At 41.0% G+C, this 17771-nt stretch overlaps 2 protein-coding genes across 10 annotated transcripts in view; one reads left to right on the forward strand and one right to left on the reverse strand.

Annotated features, from left to right (window-relative positions):
* ENTREP1 (endosomal transmembrane epsin interactor 1) overlaps window positions 1-13369 on the forward strand; it is a 27947-nt gene extending 14578 nt beyond the window's left edge. For all 4 annotated transcript variants that reach the window (XM_048931297.1, XM_048931296.1, XM_048931299.1 and 1 more), the window contains 5 exons: window positions 1156-1285; window positions 1796-1871; window positions 4420-4566; window positions 6140-6429; window positions 7407-13369. In XM_048931297.1, the coding sequence (XP_048787254.1) occupies window positions 1156-1285; window positions 1796-1871; window positions 4420-4566; window positions 6140-6429; window positions 7407-7613 (850 nt within the window). In that variant the 3' untranslated portion in view covers window positions 7614-13369. The remainder of the gene's footprint in view (window positions 1-1155; window positions 1286-1795; window positions 1872-4419; window positions 4567-6139; window positions 6430-7406) is intronic.
* APBA1 (amyloid beta precursor protein binding family A member 1) overlaps window positions 12862-17771 on the reverse strand; it is an 81255-nt gene continuing 76345 nt past the window's right edge. For all 6 annotated transcript variants that reach the window (XM_048931292.1, XM_048931291.1, XM_048931293.1 and 3 more), the window contains 3 exons: window positions 15359-15478; window positions 14637-14777; window positions 12862-14265 (listed from right to left, as the gene is read on the reverse strand). In XM_048931292.1, the coding sequence (XP_048787249.1) occupies window positions 14194-14265; window positions 14637-14777; window positions 15359-15478 (333 nt within the window). In that variant the 3' untranslated portion in view covers window positions 12862-14193. The remainder of the gene's footprint in view (window positions 14266-14636; window positions 14778-15358; window positions 15479-17771) is intronic.

The raw sequence follows: 17771 nt of genomic DNA on the forward strand, positions 1-17771 counted from the left end.
ATGGTTTTGAAGGTTTTTGGGGCAGATGAAGGTGGCTGAAATATTTCTGCCATCTTTTAAATTTAAAAAAAGTAATGGCTGGCTACCAAAATCTTTTTTTATTATTTTATTTATTTATTTATTTTCCCAAATTTTATTCCTTTCTTGTATAAGAAGCCTTCTTTTGGCATTTCCATTCTCTCTGCCCCTTCAGATCACGGCATGAGTATCCTTCTCGTAGCCATTCTTGTTTGCTTTGTGTCTTGAGAAGCCTTAGGCTCCTGGGGAAGGATTCTCCTTAAAGCACTGTCTCCTAGAACACATCCCACTGATGGCGGGAAGGCAGGAAAAGATCTGGAGAAGAAAATGCATGATTGCTTGAGGTGCCTGTTTCAGGACCAAGTCAGTACCTAAAAATGCAAGGAAAAGCAGAGACAATCTTAGGCATGCAGATTCAGAGGCTTCTCTGAAGGCTGTGCAGACAAGCTCCCCTTGGCAGTCAGTCCATCTCCAAACTTTCCCAGCGCCAAAAGCAGCATTTGCTAACAAGAGTTTCTCCAGAGGATGCTCTTGAATTCTTCCCCTTGTGAGCTGCCTCCTGAGAGGAAGATGATGCAGAAAAAGGTCTGGGATTTCAGCTGTATTTGAGATCTCTTTAGTGAAAATTCAGAAGTAACCTTTACTGTGAGGTTTATTTGCCTTGTGTTACAAATTTGCCTTTGTGAACTGATCGCCTGTAATATCCTCAGCCAAGCATCACTGCAGAAATAGCCTTTAGCCTCTTCCTGTGCAGCTGCATCAGAACATGTAACATGAGACTAGAAGTATCTTGAATTTCAGCTATAATTAGGAATTTAATAGTTCATGACAATCAGAGCAGGGTTACGATGTTTTGAACACCCACCCGTGTTTGGATCTGTGAGGTAAACCTTGGTCTCTGCTAAGCTGCACCTGCAGCAGGCTCGGCCTTGGTTCTGCCTGGGCAGAAATCCTGGTGGCTTCCTGCAGGAGCACTTTCTTGGCAGCCATTTCCTCCTGCCCTGGCAGCTCTGGCAGTTCTGGGGGGTGTTAGGGGCTGCTACTGAGAGCCCAAGCTGGAGCAGGCACAAGGTGCTGGCAGAGCTGCTTCCATGCTAAAGAGGTGCCGTGCTGATGGCTCTGTGTTGTATGTTACAGGGTGCTGGGCTCTGATGTGATTCCACTGCCTCACATTTATGGAGCAAGGATTAAAGGCATTGAAGTGTTCTGCCCCCTGGATCCACCTCCTCCTTACGAAGCTGTGGTGAACCAGATTGACTCTGAGCAGGTGTGGTTCGGAGGGGTCTCCAAATGTTATCTGTCTGTCTGCTGTAAGAGTAAGATCAGCTGCTCACCTTGAAAGCTTTCTCCCAGTTGGGCGTCATGGTAGAAAACTATGTGAGCATGGATGTAGGAGCAGGGAACGCAGCAGAATGTTATCCTTGAGGGCTGTTGTGCTGCCTTTCTGCTTTGCTTTTGTTCTGTGACTGTATTCTACCCATCTGGGACTACATCAAAGTCTGCCATATTCACTGATCCCTTCTTGCTGCTGTTCTGAAGAAGATGCTTTTTTTTTCTGCTGAAACTGCTCAGCAGGATGAAATTGGCAGAATTGGATGATAATGATTGATTATAGAAATTCACCGGTTTTACAGTGGAGAGAAACAGAAATAACATAGTCACTGTGCAGTTACATTCACTGCACAGTTCATTCTCTTGGGTGAATGTTGCAGTTCTGGAAAAGTACTGGAAAAAATTGTGCTGGTTTTTGTTCCTGAACTTTTCTGTTTTATTCCAGGAAAGTGGACTGCAAGAGGCACGTGAGGAATTTGTTGCTGATTCAGCAGAAACCAGTGGCAGGCAGGCCTCTCAAGGTAGGAGCATTTTAAAATTTGCTGTAGAACAGTTCTGCCCAATCAAAATTATTTCATACAGCATATGGCTTTGTAAGCCAGAGATACAGGACTATGATTGGGCAGCAGGAATGGGGATTAATTACTTGAATTACAAAAAAAAGCACATTAACAGCAAACAACAAAAGGAAAGAATATGTAGGTTGCTCTAAGTGTAATGCTTCCTATTAATTTCCATGGAAACTGTAATAGCTAGAAAGAGCACAGTAACACTATTTCATTGAGGAAGTTCTCAGCTACAAAATACTGTTCTTCAACGTAGTCGTCACTGTTAGCTGTATGTTTTCACCAGCCCTGAACAAGAGCCTGCATGCTGTGGTAAGGTAAAATTCTGCTCCAGTAGATGTGACCTGTGGTTGCTGTTGCTGCACACACCGCCCCCTCCTTCACTGTGCTCACATCCACTGGTTGGGCTCTAGAAATGTTCAGTGAATGTCACTGCGTGCCAATTCAGTGCCATCTCTTTGCTTCATCCGCTCTTCCATGTCTGCTGTCGTTGTGTCAGAGTGCCCCTCTGCTGCCATCTGTCACAGGGCATCAACATGTAACAGGATATTGGTGGGAAGGCTCAGCCTCTACTGCCGTACCACCATGGCTGCACTACAAGTGGATGCTCCTTTTTTCAGCATTGTTTCAGAAAACTGTGGAAATTGCTCCAAGCTGTTCTCAGCATAAATTTTCTATTTGTTGCTGTGTGCAGTTGCAGTTAAAATATTGCTGGCTCCCAAGTAAACAACAGGCAGCTTTTTCACTCTGTTAAAAATTTGTTTTACTTTCCACTTTAACTTGCCATTGCTGTACAGATTGTCTTTGGTGCTACAAATGGCTGTTTATCCAGTTGCACGATGATCACACCACAAGAATATTGAGAGAAAAGGCACTTCAAAACCTCTATTTCTCCTGCCACTGTGTTCTATGGACAATTTCAACCGTTTAGCTTCACACCAAGGCTTTTTTTATAGCTTGCCCAAGAAGTCAGCAAGTGTCAAAGAAAAGATTTAGGATTTGTTTTTTGTATTTCCATAAAACTGTACTGTAATTGAACAAGTTTATTTCGACTTTCCCTACACTCCAGCAGTCAAACTAAGACTGCTGAAAACCAACACATGCTTCTGGTATTTCGTCAGTTGTGATGGCCAGAAAGAAATTGAAAAAAGTGGTAGCACAAAGTTTTGTTCTGAAGGCCTTCTTGTAAATATAGTGGCAGTTGCTTTCTCCGGGTGCTTAGAAACCAGCGGATATACAGAATGATACAGGATAGCAAACATGAGGCTGCATGGTTCCTGCTTTGAGTTTTGAGAACAGAACATAGAAAAAACGATAGAAGAGGCAACTTGTTGTAAAGGAGAGTCAGAAAAGATTACAAAAAAAAAAAAAAAGCCGTGATAAGGCATTGCTTGAGGTATTGTTTGTATTTAAAACCTTCCTTCACAAGCTAGCAGATTTGATCACATCGTGCTCTCCTTCTCATCCTTTTAGTTTATTTGTCCCTCTTTATTTATTTATTTTTTTAAGTGGCCTGTAAAGTGACTTTTAACTCTCAGCCTGGCTGAGTTCATGTGCAAGCAAGAGAGGTAGAATATATTGATAGAAATAATTTTTTGATAGAAATAATAAGCAGTATTTCTTCTGTGTGCCTCAGCTTTGCATGGGCAGTGAATTTAAGAAAAGAAAATACACTGAGCAGTATCTCCCCCTGTATTAATATCAGTGGCTGTGTACCAGGTCTGTACTGGTTTGTTTTCTTCATTAGCAGCCTGAAGGATGCTGTGCTCTGGGCCGTGGCCAGAACAGCGCTGCCCTGCAGTGAGGAGACTGGAGCACTGGGATAGCACAGGTGCCCTGGGGCAGGGAGAGGCAGAGCAAGGAGCTGTGCTGCAGTCGGGGCAGAGGAACGCCACCCACTGTCTCAGCTGATGTCGAGTAACAGTCTATAAATAAAAAGTGAAGTTATGGTTTATGCTGGCAGTCTGCTGTGCCAGGCATTTCTGTTGGATGCCACCATTGCGGCGGGTAGGCAAGGTGTAGTTCAGACTGGGAGTGAAGGCTGCCTGCAAGCTAAGTGCATCCCAGCTTCAGGAGGGACCCTGTCAAGCCAAATAGGTGTTTCTCAGCCAATTGTAATAGGAAGACACCTCCTGAGGCCTTGGGGTGCTCACCAGCTGCCCTTGGTAATTGCAAACTGGGAATTTTCAATACACACTCAGCTTTACTGCCACTTACTCCTTTTAACACCTGTGAAGTTAATATGGATTTTCATTAAGGTCATGAAATCAATGTATTCTTCTGAATAGTATTAAAAAACACCTCACCAGAACACCAGTGACTAAAGGAGTGTTTCTGGTGAGTGCAGGCAGATGGTTGCATACGAGTACTTCTAAGCTTTTGTGTCCAATCATTATAGCTATTTGGGGAGCAAAAAAAAAATCAGTAATCTGAAATGATTATGCCCTCAGATCTGCTTTGTTCTAACTACTTTCCTTCACCATTGCTGTTCTTGATTATTCAGGTGAAGAAATTCCCAAGTCTCCCAGCAGAACGAGCCTTCCACCTTCAGCTGCCAGCCCCACGCCTGCGGAAGTTCACAGGAAAGCCTTCAGTCCCTTACAGAAACGGTCTAAAAGTGACCCTGTGCTACACTGCCAGTTGCCACAAGGTGACTTGACTTTCTCTGTCCTTGCTTAGGTAACAAATCCTTAGGCACACATCTGTCAGACTACGTTAGCACCCTCAACCCACTGCCTACAGATACCAGCTCCTGTCTTCTCGCTGTGCCTACATCACACCAAGCAGGCTGTGCTTTGTCACATGCACTGCTGCCAACACCTCAGTTTTACTTTCTTACTTACTCACTTTACTTACTTACTTTCTCAGTAGGCTTTCAACTCTAGGAACAACATCTGCAGCAGGCAGGTGTCTGTGATCCACTGCAGTTGCTGTGTAAGGGCTGCTAGTGTGGCTGCACAGTTAAAATCCAGGAGTCCAGAGTCTTGCAGTTTTTACTGCAGTGTGTTGGAATCCCTGTAGTAGTTGTTGATGTGTAATGGTGTTCACAAAACAGAAATGGGGGAGTGTTTGTAATTTTCGTTTTGAACGCTGGAGTATTCTTAGTGTTTTATGGAACATGTTCATGTCTCCGCTGCATCATCTGTTTTCTCTTTTCCTCCTATCAGCTTCCACCACAGCACCCCAGAGAATCTGCTGCTGAAGCAGTAGTTAAATGACACACTGCGCCTATTCAGAGCAGAGAAAGCAGAGCAGTGTGTTTCTGCTGGAGAGGCAGTCTGTCAGCCAGAAGTGTTTGGGCTGATGTATAAGGTGTTAGGCCTATTCAGATTGGATGGGGAAGCTGAATATGCAGCCACTGCAGAAAGGGAAGTCAGCTGCTTAGCAGCGGAAGCTGCTTGAAGTTAGCTTGTGCTCCTCTTGCTGGAAAATTTTGGATCTGCTCCTGGTGGTGATGTATTTGGAATAATGAGGTCTTTGAAGAGCTATTTGAGCGACTTACGGGTGTTCTTACTGTTTTAACAGGGTCGAAAATCAGTATTATTTAGACCAAAGGTGGATTTTTATTCAGACTAAAGGCGGTGGAACTGATGCCACAGTGTCCCTTGTTTAGTCCTTGCAAGGTCATTTTGAATGGCTTTTTTAATGAAATTTCTGCTTTGTAGTATTACCAGCTGTCACTTTGGGAAATAATTATTTTTAGGTATTTTGTGAACAGTCATCTGTTAATAGCTGAAAGTTACTAGAAGTCTAGGAAGTAATATAAAAGTAGTAAAGTAAAGTAAAGTAGTAAAAGTAAAGTAAAGGAAGTAAAATAAAAGTAATAGAAGTCTAGGAAGGGTCATAAAACTCACAAGCTGTGTTTAACCTGCTTTGCATGTCAACACTAAGACTAAATACTCATCCCATCTCCAATCAGAACAGAAGTAGGAGCTGACCAACACAAAATGGAAAACCAGCAGTCACAGAAGTGTTTGTCCCCATGATAGGCACTCAGCCATAGTGCATATGTACTGTTATTTTACAAGTGTTCTCTGTACTGTGAATAAACACAGTAACGAAGAGAGCCTTGAACAATATCCTTACCATGCCAGACTGTTAAGTTTCACTTGGTTAAATTGTGTAGTGCCTCATCACTGAATTGGTATGGAAGTGTTATTGGATATTTGTTGAAGAGTATTTGAACCAAGTAAATTGTTTGCTGTGTTGATCTTTGTCTTCAGGCCCAGTGCTCAGCTGTGAGGCTGCGACTCAGACTGAAATAAAACCACAACTCAACACTGTTACATTGCGGAACAGTTTGAAAGCAAGACCTTTGAAGTCAAGACCCCGATCTTTGGTAGACTACAAGTCCTACATAGACACCAAGCTGCTTGTGGCACGTTTTCTGGAGCAATCTTCTTGCAGCATGACCCCTGACATACATGAGTTGGTGGAAAATATCAAATGTGTTTTAAAATCAGATGAGGAACATATGGCAGAAGCTATCACCAGTGCTACCTTCCTTGAGCAGGTAGTTTCATTACTTACATTTGTAGGCTGGCCTTGGTTTGGAAGTATACGTTTGTAACTCTACTTCATGTGCCAATGCTTTATTTTAGCTTAATGTAGGGAAAATATAAGAGATAGAGAGGCTGTGCATGTGGGGTATTCTGGCCTTGTGGTTGATAAAGCAGGGTAGGTTGGAAGACTGCAAAGAGTCACTAACTGTGGGGGAGAAGAGAAGCAACTAGCAGGAACAGAGACTGATAAGAACATTGTTATAGAAGTCCCCTAGAAACATCCTTTTGGAATTTGTTCGCAGAATAAATATAAGACTTGAATAAAAATAAGACACAGTAGCAAGGGAAAAAAGAAAGCAGAAGGTAGAAAAGGTGTGCTTACATCAATGGAATGAATGTCCAGTTGCTTTAGACGTTGCAACCTTTATCAAACATGTTTTGGCTGATTTATAAAGCATTTGAAAAAATGAGTTGATTTAAATGGGGTGGGAATGATCTGCTGTGAGAGTTGGCTTTGGTTTAAATTATCATGCAAAACATGTTAAAAAATTAATTTAGGCTGTGGAAGTAGCAGGATTTCCAACTGCAGAGAACACAACAAATTTGACAAAAACTGCTGAAAGATACTTATGGGAATTTTATTTTTCACACCGGTCTGCAGCTTGTTAGTTGAGTGGCTTCTGCAGGACTAAGACTAATTCCTTTAAATGATACCTGACACAAAATGGTTTGGGGTAACTAACTCTTGTGCAGTTTTCACCAGGAAAAAAAAAAAAAAAAAAAAGCTGAAGAATGACAACACTCACTCCTTCAATCTATGGGACATTTCCCATCATCTCTCTTAGGCAAATACCAGCTTTACTCTGAAATGCTTATTTATTTATTTAGGAAATGAGTAATGCTACAATTAGGTTCTTCCTGGTTGGCTAAGAAATGTTAATGAAACAAGAGGTTGAAAAAAAACCGTATCTGTGTTTGCTTGTTAAAGGTTATGGCACCTGCCCAGCAAGATGTGGGGCTGAGGGCCCATGTGCTGCCTTTCAGACGGCGTCCTGGATTGCTGCACCTGGAGAGCTGTGGTGATCTGAGCACTTTCACAACAGGTGAAGACCAGCTAGCAGAGAGGAGGACCCAGAGAACAGAACACGAGCGGCCTCACAGTCTTATTGGAGTTGTCAGGGAAACTGTACTTTGAGTTGGTTTCTGTTCTTCAGTAGAGCATTTCTGTCAGGCACACATGTGGCACAGGAAAATCGTCTCTGACAAGTAGTGGACAAGTGTGTTGCTAATCCATTTTTACATTCTCATATTCAAGACTCCCAGTGGGAAACTCATTCTGTAAACCCTCTTAAGTACACTGCAAGCAGTCCTTCCAATTAGGCTGTTTAGTTGCAACTAGTGTCTTTGTGATTGATACACTGCTGTTCTATTGCACTTCTGTAGGCTACTGCCACTTAGAACAGTTGTTTTGTTTTTGCTCTATTTACAAGAGTTACAGCAGAAGGGCTCTGCCTTGGTTCTTCTGTGCTCAGGCAAGCACAGTTAATTCATGTGTGCACTTTATATCTTGTGGAAGAACATGGCCAGAGTTGAAGCCTGTTTATGTGGTGTATACTACTGTAGTTCTATTGACTTTTAGCTGGCTTGTACCACCTTAACATAAAAAAACACCTCTGCTAGTACCAACTGCCATCCATGCTGGAAGCATTTATACAGCCATCTCAGATTTTCTGCAGATGTGCAGGGGATTACTTACTTAATATTATTTTGCCAACCCTAACCACTAGGCCATAGTGACCTATGAATTTAGTCTCTAGTTAGTAGACAGATACATATAAGCAATTTGGCTCAAGCTGTTGGCTGCACGTAGTTTGTAAAGCTCTGTTCTGTATGCTGCTAACTGGGAATACACTGTGTATTTCCCTAGGCTGGGATCAGGCACATAGTTCTGATAGGCAAGGCTAGTTGCAGCCTTCTGTGTCTCGGTAGGATGACTCCTGCTGCTATTTTAATGATAAAGCTTCATTTAACAATTACTAAACAGCTTTCTTACTGAAAACTTAAAGGCTTTACTATGAATTCTAGGTAGGCTCTTTCAGAAGGGGAAACTGTAGTTTCAACTATGAAAGACAAGTAAAATAAAATGGTCATCTCTGCACTTGACTTGTTGTTTTATTTTGGCCTGGTACAGAAAATGCACTGTCATATTGGTACATTTTGTTCTCAGAATTAAGAGCAGAACAAGTAAAAGTTGAGTCTTGTGGAAGAAAGAAAACATCACAAGAACATATTAGTATTTATCTCAGATGTTGTATGTATTTTGCATTACATATAAAACTCCTTTTTTTCTTGAGAAGTGCATCAATTGAATTGCTTCTGTGAAAGCATGAGAGTTAGCGTAAGCCATTGATAGGTTGTTTGGCTGAGCTGGAATACAGACATATAAAATGAACACCGGGTTTCAATACTACAAATGTCTGGAATGCTGAGGAGTGAAGAGTTCCAGGGGAGCAGTCATGCCAGGTTGGTGGCAGAGAAAACAAAAGTATTCAAAAGCATATGGAGAAAGTAGAAAAGTTCTAGATTGTTTTATGGGTACAGAGGTAGCCACCCTCTTCAAGCAATACCCATAGCTTCCTTCTCCTATGTGCTGCAGTTATTTGCTTGCACTGTGGTCTGTGAACCATCTCTCCTAACTAACTAGCATGCTAACTAACCGTTGAGTTTCTTTTGCTTCCTAGGAATTGCTTCTGCCTTCCCTCAAAAGAAGGTCAGCATGCAGATTCAGGGATAATTGCTGTATACATAATTCTGTCTGTTAAATATTACATATCATCTTGTTATTTGAGTAGGTCAATCTCATCAACATCCTAGTCTCCAAATCAGTAGTTTTGCTCATGCACTGTGGCTATTATATATGTTGTGTGGACGCCAAAGAAATCACTGCTTAACAGCTCTTAGTTTGCTGAACAGTGAGGAAGAAAGTCTACCAGCAGGCATATGTACAATGTGTATAATATGTACAATGTACAGTATGTACAATCTGGCCATTTTATGCAGCACTTGAAGTTATGAAAGGGAATCCTTTATTGTTATCTCTATAAAAAAGGCAATTGGAGCCCTGGAAAGCATCATTTAAAATGCAGCTTCTGAAAACGAATGCAATGAAGAATGAGGGCAGAAATGATTACACTATCTCCTTGAGGATGTGGGAACTCAAGTTTACAGTATCTCACTGGCCTAGGATCAGGATTTAATTCAGATCCCATCCATGCAGACACTACCCCATTTTCATTGTTCAAGCTTCGAGAAGTCTTTCTTAAAACAATTTGATTTGCCACTTCTACTGTAAAACAAAAAAGGATGTTCGGATAAACTTCCTGCTGCACTTTTAGATGAAGGCAAGGATGCAGGAGTTGCATCAGCTCCAGCAGGCACCAGGAGCTGCCTGCAGGTTCCCTACTCAGCAGCCATCCAGCTGAGGTCATCTTGTGGCCCAGGAACACGTGGAGCACAACACAGCTGTTGTGTGGTAGTTCAAGAGTGCTCATGACAACCCACAGTGCACAGAAAATTCTGTGAAGCCTCATCTGAAGCAGTGTTCCTGGTTGAATTTCAAGTATCACTGCTAACCAGCATTGGGTTATACAAATATTTTTTAAGCTTTTGCAGAGGCACTTTCCTGGGCAGCCTGGTCTACTATTAAATGTGGAGGCTGGCAGCCCTGCCTGCAGGGGGGGAGGTTGGAGCTTGATGATCCTTGAGGTCCTCTTCCAACCCAAGCAAATCTATGATTCGATTACAGTTTTTAGTTTTGCTTATCCAAGTGGTATTAGGCCTTTAAGAATAAATCACACTGACGACCTGAGCAGAAAAACAGTGGTTTCAGAAATTGTATTAAGCAGAAAGAATATTTAGTAAAATCTTGTTTATGAGCCTCCCTTTCCCCAGATTCAGTTATTCAGGCACTGGGATGGTATTTCTGTGATTGGTATAAAAGGCATCTTGAAATTACCTCCTTTCAGAAGATTCAAACATAGAGCCAACTCATTTGGCAAAGATTCTGATGCAACATTAGGTGAGAAATCATTTTCATTTAGAAGCACTAGTGTAATTTATTAACTGAAAATAATGCTGCTTTAAAGACAAAATTGACAATATTGGTTCACATCTGCAGAAATACATGTACTACTACTCCAAACTCAGTAACAACAAAGCAGTTTTGTTACTTTCCAAGCACTCATGCACTCAGTACTGGCAAGCCAGCCCCTAAAATTAGTATGAGCAAACTCTCAGCCTTGTCTGAGGTATTTTTGTTTTGTATTTTATTGTTGCAAATCGTACAGACATTAGCGCTCTGTTAAATAAAGGAATGTAGCACAGTACATACATCACAACAGAACAGCTGGCCAGGGCCCCCCAACCCCCACCCCAAATAAAACCACTCCTCTTCCACCCTCCCACCCCCACCCCAAATCAAACCACTGCAGCGTCATTACAGAGGTCAGAAACCTGTGGCAAAGAAACATCAGAGGAATTACATTCAGTAGATGTGCAGTATCAACATTCCAGGCTCACATAGATCTATATATATATTTATATTTATATAGAGAGATCATTAAATGTTTACAAAGAACAATATTGTTACAAATACAATACTATACTTTTCCCAACGCTTTACAATAATTTCTATTCACCCTCTTTACAGAACAATAATATAACTTCATAGTCTAGGTACTGCGCTAAATATGTACAAGATATCTCAACCACATTGCTGTCTTCAGAAACGTATTTTATTTAAAAAAACAAGGAAAACAAGCAAACTCGGAATCCCCAATTTGAGCCAGGTTCAAAACAAATGTGAGAAACTTGCCAATAAAAAAAACAGAAGGGATATTTCACCCTTAATGTAAACACTGAAGAAAAAGTTAACAAGACTGCACAAAGCAGCGAGAAAGAGAACAAATTCAGGTCTGTCACTGAAGAAGGAATGTAAAGCAGCAGTTTGCTCCATCTTGTCTGTTAATAATTCATGTCACCTGACAAACTGCTGCAACGGCCCAGAGAACTGCCAGCTTTCCACCTGGAGCGTGTTTTTTGAAAGCCCTGTCCTCCACACGTAAGACAGGATTGTTAGAAGACAGTTACCAACAGTGTGTGTGAACTACGGACCTGCCAGTTCAGAAACCTCTCTCTCTCTCTCTCTCTCACACACACACACACACACACACACCTACTGTAAGGATGTATTTTTTGCTAGACTCTGATCCCACAAGCATTCAGTTGCTTAATGTGAAGTGCCTGTGTACTGTGTGCCATGAAAGCACTTGAGTGCCAAGAACTTGGCAGAATTTTGGATGCAAGATTTTCAATAAACAGTTGTTTCATCGCTCCGTACTTTCAGGTCTTCAGCATTTTGCAGTGAAGTCAGGTAAGGACCCCACCACGTGAGTGGTACAGAAGCACAGAAACGAGTGAAGCTGGGTGTGAGCACAGCAGGACGCAGAAGCACGGTAACTGTGTCTTTGAGAGTTCACTGAGTTACCTCAGGCAACTCATGGAAAGGCTGCGCTGTATATAGTCCTCTGAATTGTACATGGATATATATTGTATTTACATATATTACTATATATATGGAGAGTTCTGAAAAAAATTCAGATGATCACCATAAACCAGACGCTGACAGGTAGACAAGATACACGCCGTCCGTTATCCACTTGCATCAGCCTGGTGGCAGAGGTAAGTGTTAACCTGGAACACTAACGTGGCGCTCTTGTGCAGTCTGTTATTCCACAGATTGGGATTAAACTATATAACGGGAACTGCAGTAAAAACAAGTCACTCTGCGTTAATCTCAACACTAAAACATATTCACTGACAATACCTGACAGTTTATGCAGTGCTCCATTACCTCCCTTAGGATTTACTGCCCTAAAACTACAAAGTTCTGTTTTCTACCTCTCAGCAGGCCGTGGATGTTTGTGATATCTGAAAGCCAAAAATGAGCCTCTGGAGCTCGTGCTCCATGGCTCTCATCAGCGTGCACACCAGCTGTGCCTACGCACACACACACATCCATCCATCTCTGGAGACATTCCAAGCTATCATTACCAGACTGCAAATAATGCTTCTTTTGCACGGTCTACCACACAGTAACTGGGAAACAAGTAACTGTGACCATGAGAACATCTTCGAAACAGAACAGACAGGTCTGTGTGACCTGTTCTTGTTTTCATCCCACTGAGCCTTCCTACCACGCTATGACATAGCAGAAACTGTTTCCGTAAAAGAAGACCAGCTGCTTGGACTAAATGCATGGTACAATTTCAGTGTAAACACCAGTATACAGTCCTGGTAAAAGTAACTACAAACAATGGAGAATTTTCCTCTCACTAGGAAGAAAAGTCACTGCTTTTATTTATTATTATTCCTTAAGGAAAGAAAAAAAAAAGGAAACAACCCAACCCGTTTTCCCCCTTTTATCTCTAGCATGCAAGTTACAGGCCACTCAAATCCTATGTTTCATACATCCCTACAATATATCTTCATACAAGTGCATATAGTACACATATATATCCTAAAGGTGCCATACAAATGGAAAAAAAGTCACAACTTAACTTAAAATAAATATGTTTATCCCCACTTTACCGCTCCGATTATTATCTATGTCATGAACTAAAGAGAAAGTCAATAAAATTAGACAAGTCTTTGGACAAAAATATATGTTAAAATTGGCTCAGAGAACAAAATTACTTAGAATAGTATGCAGATCTCTTATATTCAAACTTCATAAATAGCAAGCACAATTTTAAAAACATCTATATACACCGGCACGCATTGCTGTGTGCACCAAATGCAGAAATAAGAGCCTAGAAAAAGTGTAGCTATTCAGGAAAGCCCCTCACTATTTCTCTTGTAGATATTTAAAGATCCTCCCCCCCCTCCCCCCCCATCTTTAACATCTAAAACAGGTAAGGGACTATAAAAGACACGTTACATTTAAAAACAAAGCAAAACAAAACAAAGAGTTGGAAAACTGGGGGCAGAGAAGGGAGGGCAGTTGTTAAAAAACAAAAAGCTTCCCCCATTACTTGGTGTAAGTAATGGAATTGTAACACGTTTAGGCATCTCAGGAAGACCTTCTTGGAGTCCTACAGTCAGGACAAACTGCTGATGGGGAGTAGTTAAAAAGTGTGTATTTGGACAGTCTATTTTAACACAGCAGCATTCACTCATTCTTCTGGAGGGCAAAATTATCCCAGCATTGTAGTTTTCCTACAGATGTAAACCTTTCAGAAAGCCTATGGGAAAATGGGAAGGAAAGTTCATCACATGCAGGATGTCCAAGAGAACACTTTACTTCCTACATTTCTGCCTGTCTAGTAAAAACATCTTTCATTTTGCAACATCAAGCTTATTTAATTTGTCAAATTACAATCACAAAAACCCCTAGTTATTAGAATTACTCAAACAAATCTAATCTTTTTTTGTGAATCCTGCAGTGAAGAATGCTGCTGTTATTTTCTTGTTTTGCATGTGGAACTGCATTTAGTTTCACTTAAAAAGAGATGCAACCAAAATAGTCCTGTAGATATATTTTGCCCCTTCCCTAAATACAGGAAAATGGTGGTGAGAAGGGAGGAGAGAGAGACAATATGCTTGTGAGTGAGATAAAGAAATAAACATCTCTGCAGACACATAAATGCAGCACTAGAGTGACAAGCACTATTGAGGAAAAACATCCTCCATGCACATTGTGACGGTGAGTGTCAGCTTTAGATGTAAACTGGTTGCTCTTGTGCAGTCAGCAGTCTGTACATGGCAGCTGGCATAGTCTTCATATGAATCTAAAGGAAATAAGACAAGTTACTCAGTGTTCCTAAAGTGCATACTACTTTGGCGAAGGAACTAGCCAAGGTCAGACAGAACAGAAGGGAAAAGCAAAGCCTGAGAAATTTTGCATCCTTATTAAAATATGGCAGGTGGTGAGATGACAAAGCAGTGTGATCGGCATCAACTGACCACGTAAAGTTGTGGATACTTGAAAATTCCTGCATACAGTTCATCTAATACACATGAGAACTACAGGTACATTAAAAAAAAAAGAAATAGTGGATTATCCTTACCCTCACTTCCACTGTTCAGGTTTGAGTAGCAACAGCCTAAAAGAGGTAACAATGATGAAGTACATCACACTGCTTAGTTGCACTGCTCTTACCTCACCAACAGCGTTTGAGAGAATGTGAACAATTTTCTCATGGGGTGTTGCTACCACACTCTGTCCATTGATTTCAATGATGCGATGGCCAACACGCACACCTCCTCGCTCTGCTATACCACCTCTCATGAGGCTGCAAATCTGGAAGGCAAAGGAAAAATCTATCAGTGCCTAAGTATGGAAGAGAGGCATTAAGCTACCCCTTCTCGCCTCTAAATTGTAATTCAATATAGGCTTGCAGATTCTAAAATGTCGTTTATCACTGTTTCAAAATAAGGTCTGTTAGCAGCAAATAACTGCCATATATTCTCTGCCGAGAATACAACAGTCAGAAGAGGCTATTTGTGCTGCATGTCAGATGCGCTACAGTGTGGCAATTTAAAGGTGTAGGAAGGACCACAGTTTAACAGTGTTAGGGATGCAGATGCCTTACTGCAAGAGGATGTAGAATAGTCTTTTTCTTTTGAGAATGTACAATGTCTTGGTCAGAGACAGAAATGAAGACTGAAACAGCCTCAGATACACAGTTTTGTTTCTCTCATCTGTATTTGTTTCCCTAACTCTGAAGTTGTGGATTAAGCAGAGTCAAAGATAAAAATAACTCTGATTAACTGAATGTTTAGATCCTAAGACTTAATACGTATGCAATGTCCTGTATGCTGTGATGAAGAAAATGGCAGTTTCCTTCTTCCCACACATGTGCTTCACAGGAAGCTACTTACAATCCCATTTTGCACACTGAAGCCCAACTGATATCTGAGGTCCGGTCTCCTGATCAAGACAGTGGTCACTGGAGGACACCTGACTATGTTCAGTTTAACCCGAGCCTGGTTTTTCAAACCCTGCAAAAAGAAATCACCATGAGAAATGCTGGAGACAGAGGGAAACATTTAACATGAGCACTTGTGGGAAAAAGGTAAGTGTTAAAATACTGACATAGGAATACTCCTGAATAAACATTTATCTGCGTGCATTCTAACAGAACTGGGTCACTCTGTGCTAGAAACAAATATGCAAATTACTCAGGGAAATCAGCAATACAATATCAAATGTTCCTCGTTAAGAAGCTGAAACTGCTGTTCTAAGAAATGTGGCTTCCTCTTGCCAATTTCTTCGTCTCATAACAAAATGTGTAAGAAATATATGAAACTGGTTTATCCAGCACACTGAAAAAAGCGAACTGTGGCTGGGAAATGAAATTTCAAATATGTAGCTAAGATAGTAACCAACAATTGGCTTCTCCAATGGGATTCTGGAAGGTTCTACTCCTCTCAAATGCTTGTTTAAGCAGTGCTGCTTTTTTGCACTCCTCCTCCCTTCTTGGTTTAACACATCCATCGTGAACTCCTTGATACTAGAAGAAAAATGAAAGAGGATTTTCTTTTTATGTCCTTCCGTGGTGGTGAAACACTAAAACAACAGATTGCCTGGACTGGCACGGAGAGTCCATCCTTGGATTTATTTAAACCCCAGTAGAAACAGCCCTACAGAATCTTTTCCAGCAGATTCTACTTCGAACCAAGGTGCTTGCAAGCTGCTAAGAATCAGCAATGTGGTTGCAAAGCTCCACAAAAACTCAATTGCTGAAATGCAGGTAGCTGCACTCTGTGCAGCTCGGGTATTTTACTTGTAGACTGCTGATCTTTTTTCCAACATAGAAGCAGAGACACATTTTTCTACTCTTAAATGCTTCATTCACACAAAAAATTAGCCTTCAATAAATAAGTAAATCCATATCAGTAAAGAAATGCTTCATAAAGAATACAGTGGCTTCCACCTTTCCTTACATAACACACATCAATTCCAATATCTATTTCTGAATTCCTTTAATAAGTACAATTAAAATCTGGGTCCCACTGAAACTAAGTGGCACCTGGCATTAACAGAAGGTTAATTCTGAAAAATAATTTCTACTGCAGCTAAGGTAATACAATAAAGTTTCTCCGTTCAGTTCACTGTTGGTGATTCTGTTGAGCTGAACTCCTGATTCAACAGTGACTTGAATAACTGGACTGGCATTCAGGGTGAACTGCTTTCACAGGGTGAATCTTCTTTCTTGCCAATGCTTTAAACTGTCTGGACGCAGTCGTCACAAGGGCAATGGCTGGTCTCACTTCCACACAATCTTGAGCTCAGCTTAGCTTGTTATTCAGGTGGCTTCAGGAGAATGATTGTATGAACTTGAAGTGAGCACGTGCTTATGGAAACTGCCTCCACTCCACTCTCAGCTAAAAGAACATCCCAACTCCACTTCTTCCATGGCAGTGCTCAACACTGGGTTTATCTGCACGCTGTATGTGCTCAAGAGCCTCCAAAACAAACATGGAGTAAAAGACAGGAACTACTTAACTTATACTAAGCTGAAGGTATCATGCTTAATCTGATGGGCTTCTCCCTTAGTCTTCTAAGCTCAGAATAGTAGGACTCACACTGAGATATTATTCATGTGAGGAATTTAGGTATCTAACTTCAGACATATGAGTTCATTCATGTTACATGCCATCAACAGAACTGATACAAATACACTCCTATTTTTCCTGAGGTATGCACAAGTTATTTACACCTGTTCCTTCAAAAAGCACTAATGTGGTCACCAATAAAAAAATTTACTAACCTTACAAAAAGCACATTTATTTTAAAAATGACTGATTCTGTATTATGCAAAATGGTGATAAGTGCTGACTAGAAAAAAGCAATTGCATAACTTGACCAATTTATTTCCTTCTGTAGTCCCTGGGTCTGTTTCTGATAATAAAAAGTACCAGAGGCTTTTGAAAAAGAGAGATACAGTAATACAATTGGGGAATAACCACCAGCAGCTACTCCCTAGCTCTGTCATTCTGTAATTGGTTCACAGACGATTAATAGCAGAGCCTACATCAGTAATACTAACATTACCTTACTGAACAGCTTGCAAGATATTCTTCAAATTAACATGATATTCATATTTTCATAGGAGCCTTTAGAGCACTCTAAATAAATCTGAAATCCTGAGATTTTTCTGCCACATTTAAATAGGCCATTCAGCAGTTCATGCACTTGACATAAGAAGTGCTATGTGAACAGCTCTTGATGTATGGTAAGGAAGACATGAAAATCCGTTGACTTTTCTTTAGAAACACAAAATACACAGCT

This window comes from Lagopus muta, chromosome Z (genome assembly GCF_023343835.1).
Source record: "Lagopus muta isolate bLagMut1 chromosome Z, bLagMut1 primary, whole genome shotgun sequence".
NCBI classification, from domain to species: Eukaryota; Metazoa; Chordata; class Aves; order Galliformes; family Phasianidae; genus Lagopus; species Lagopus muta.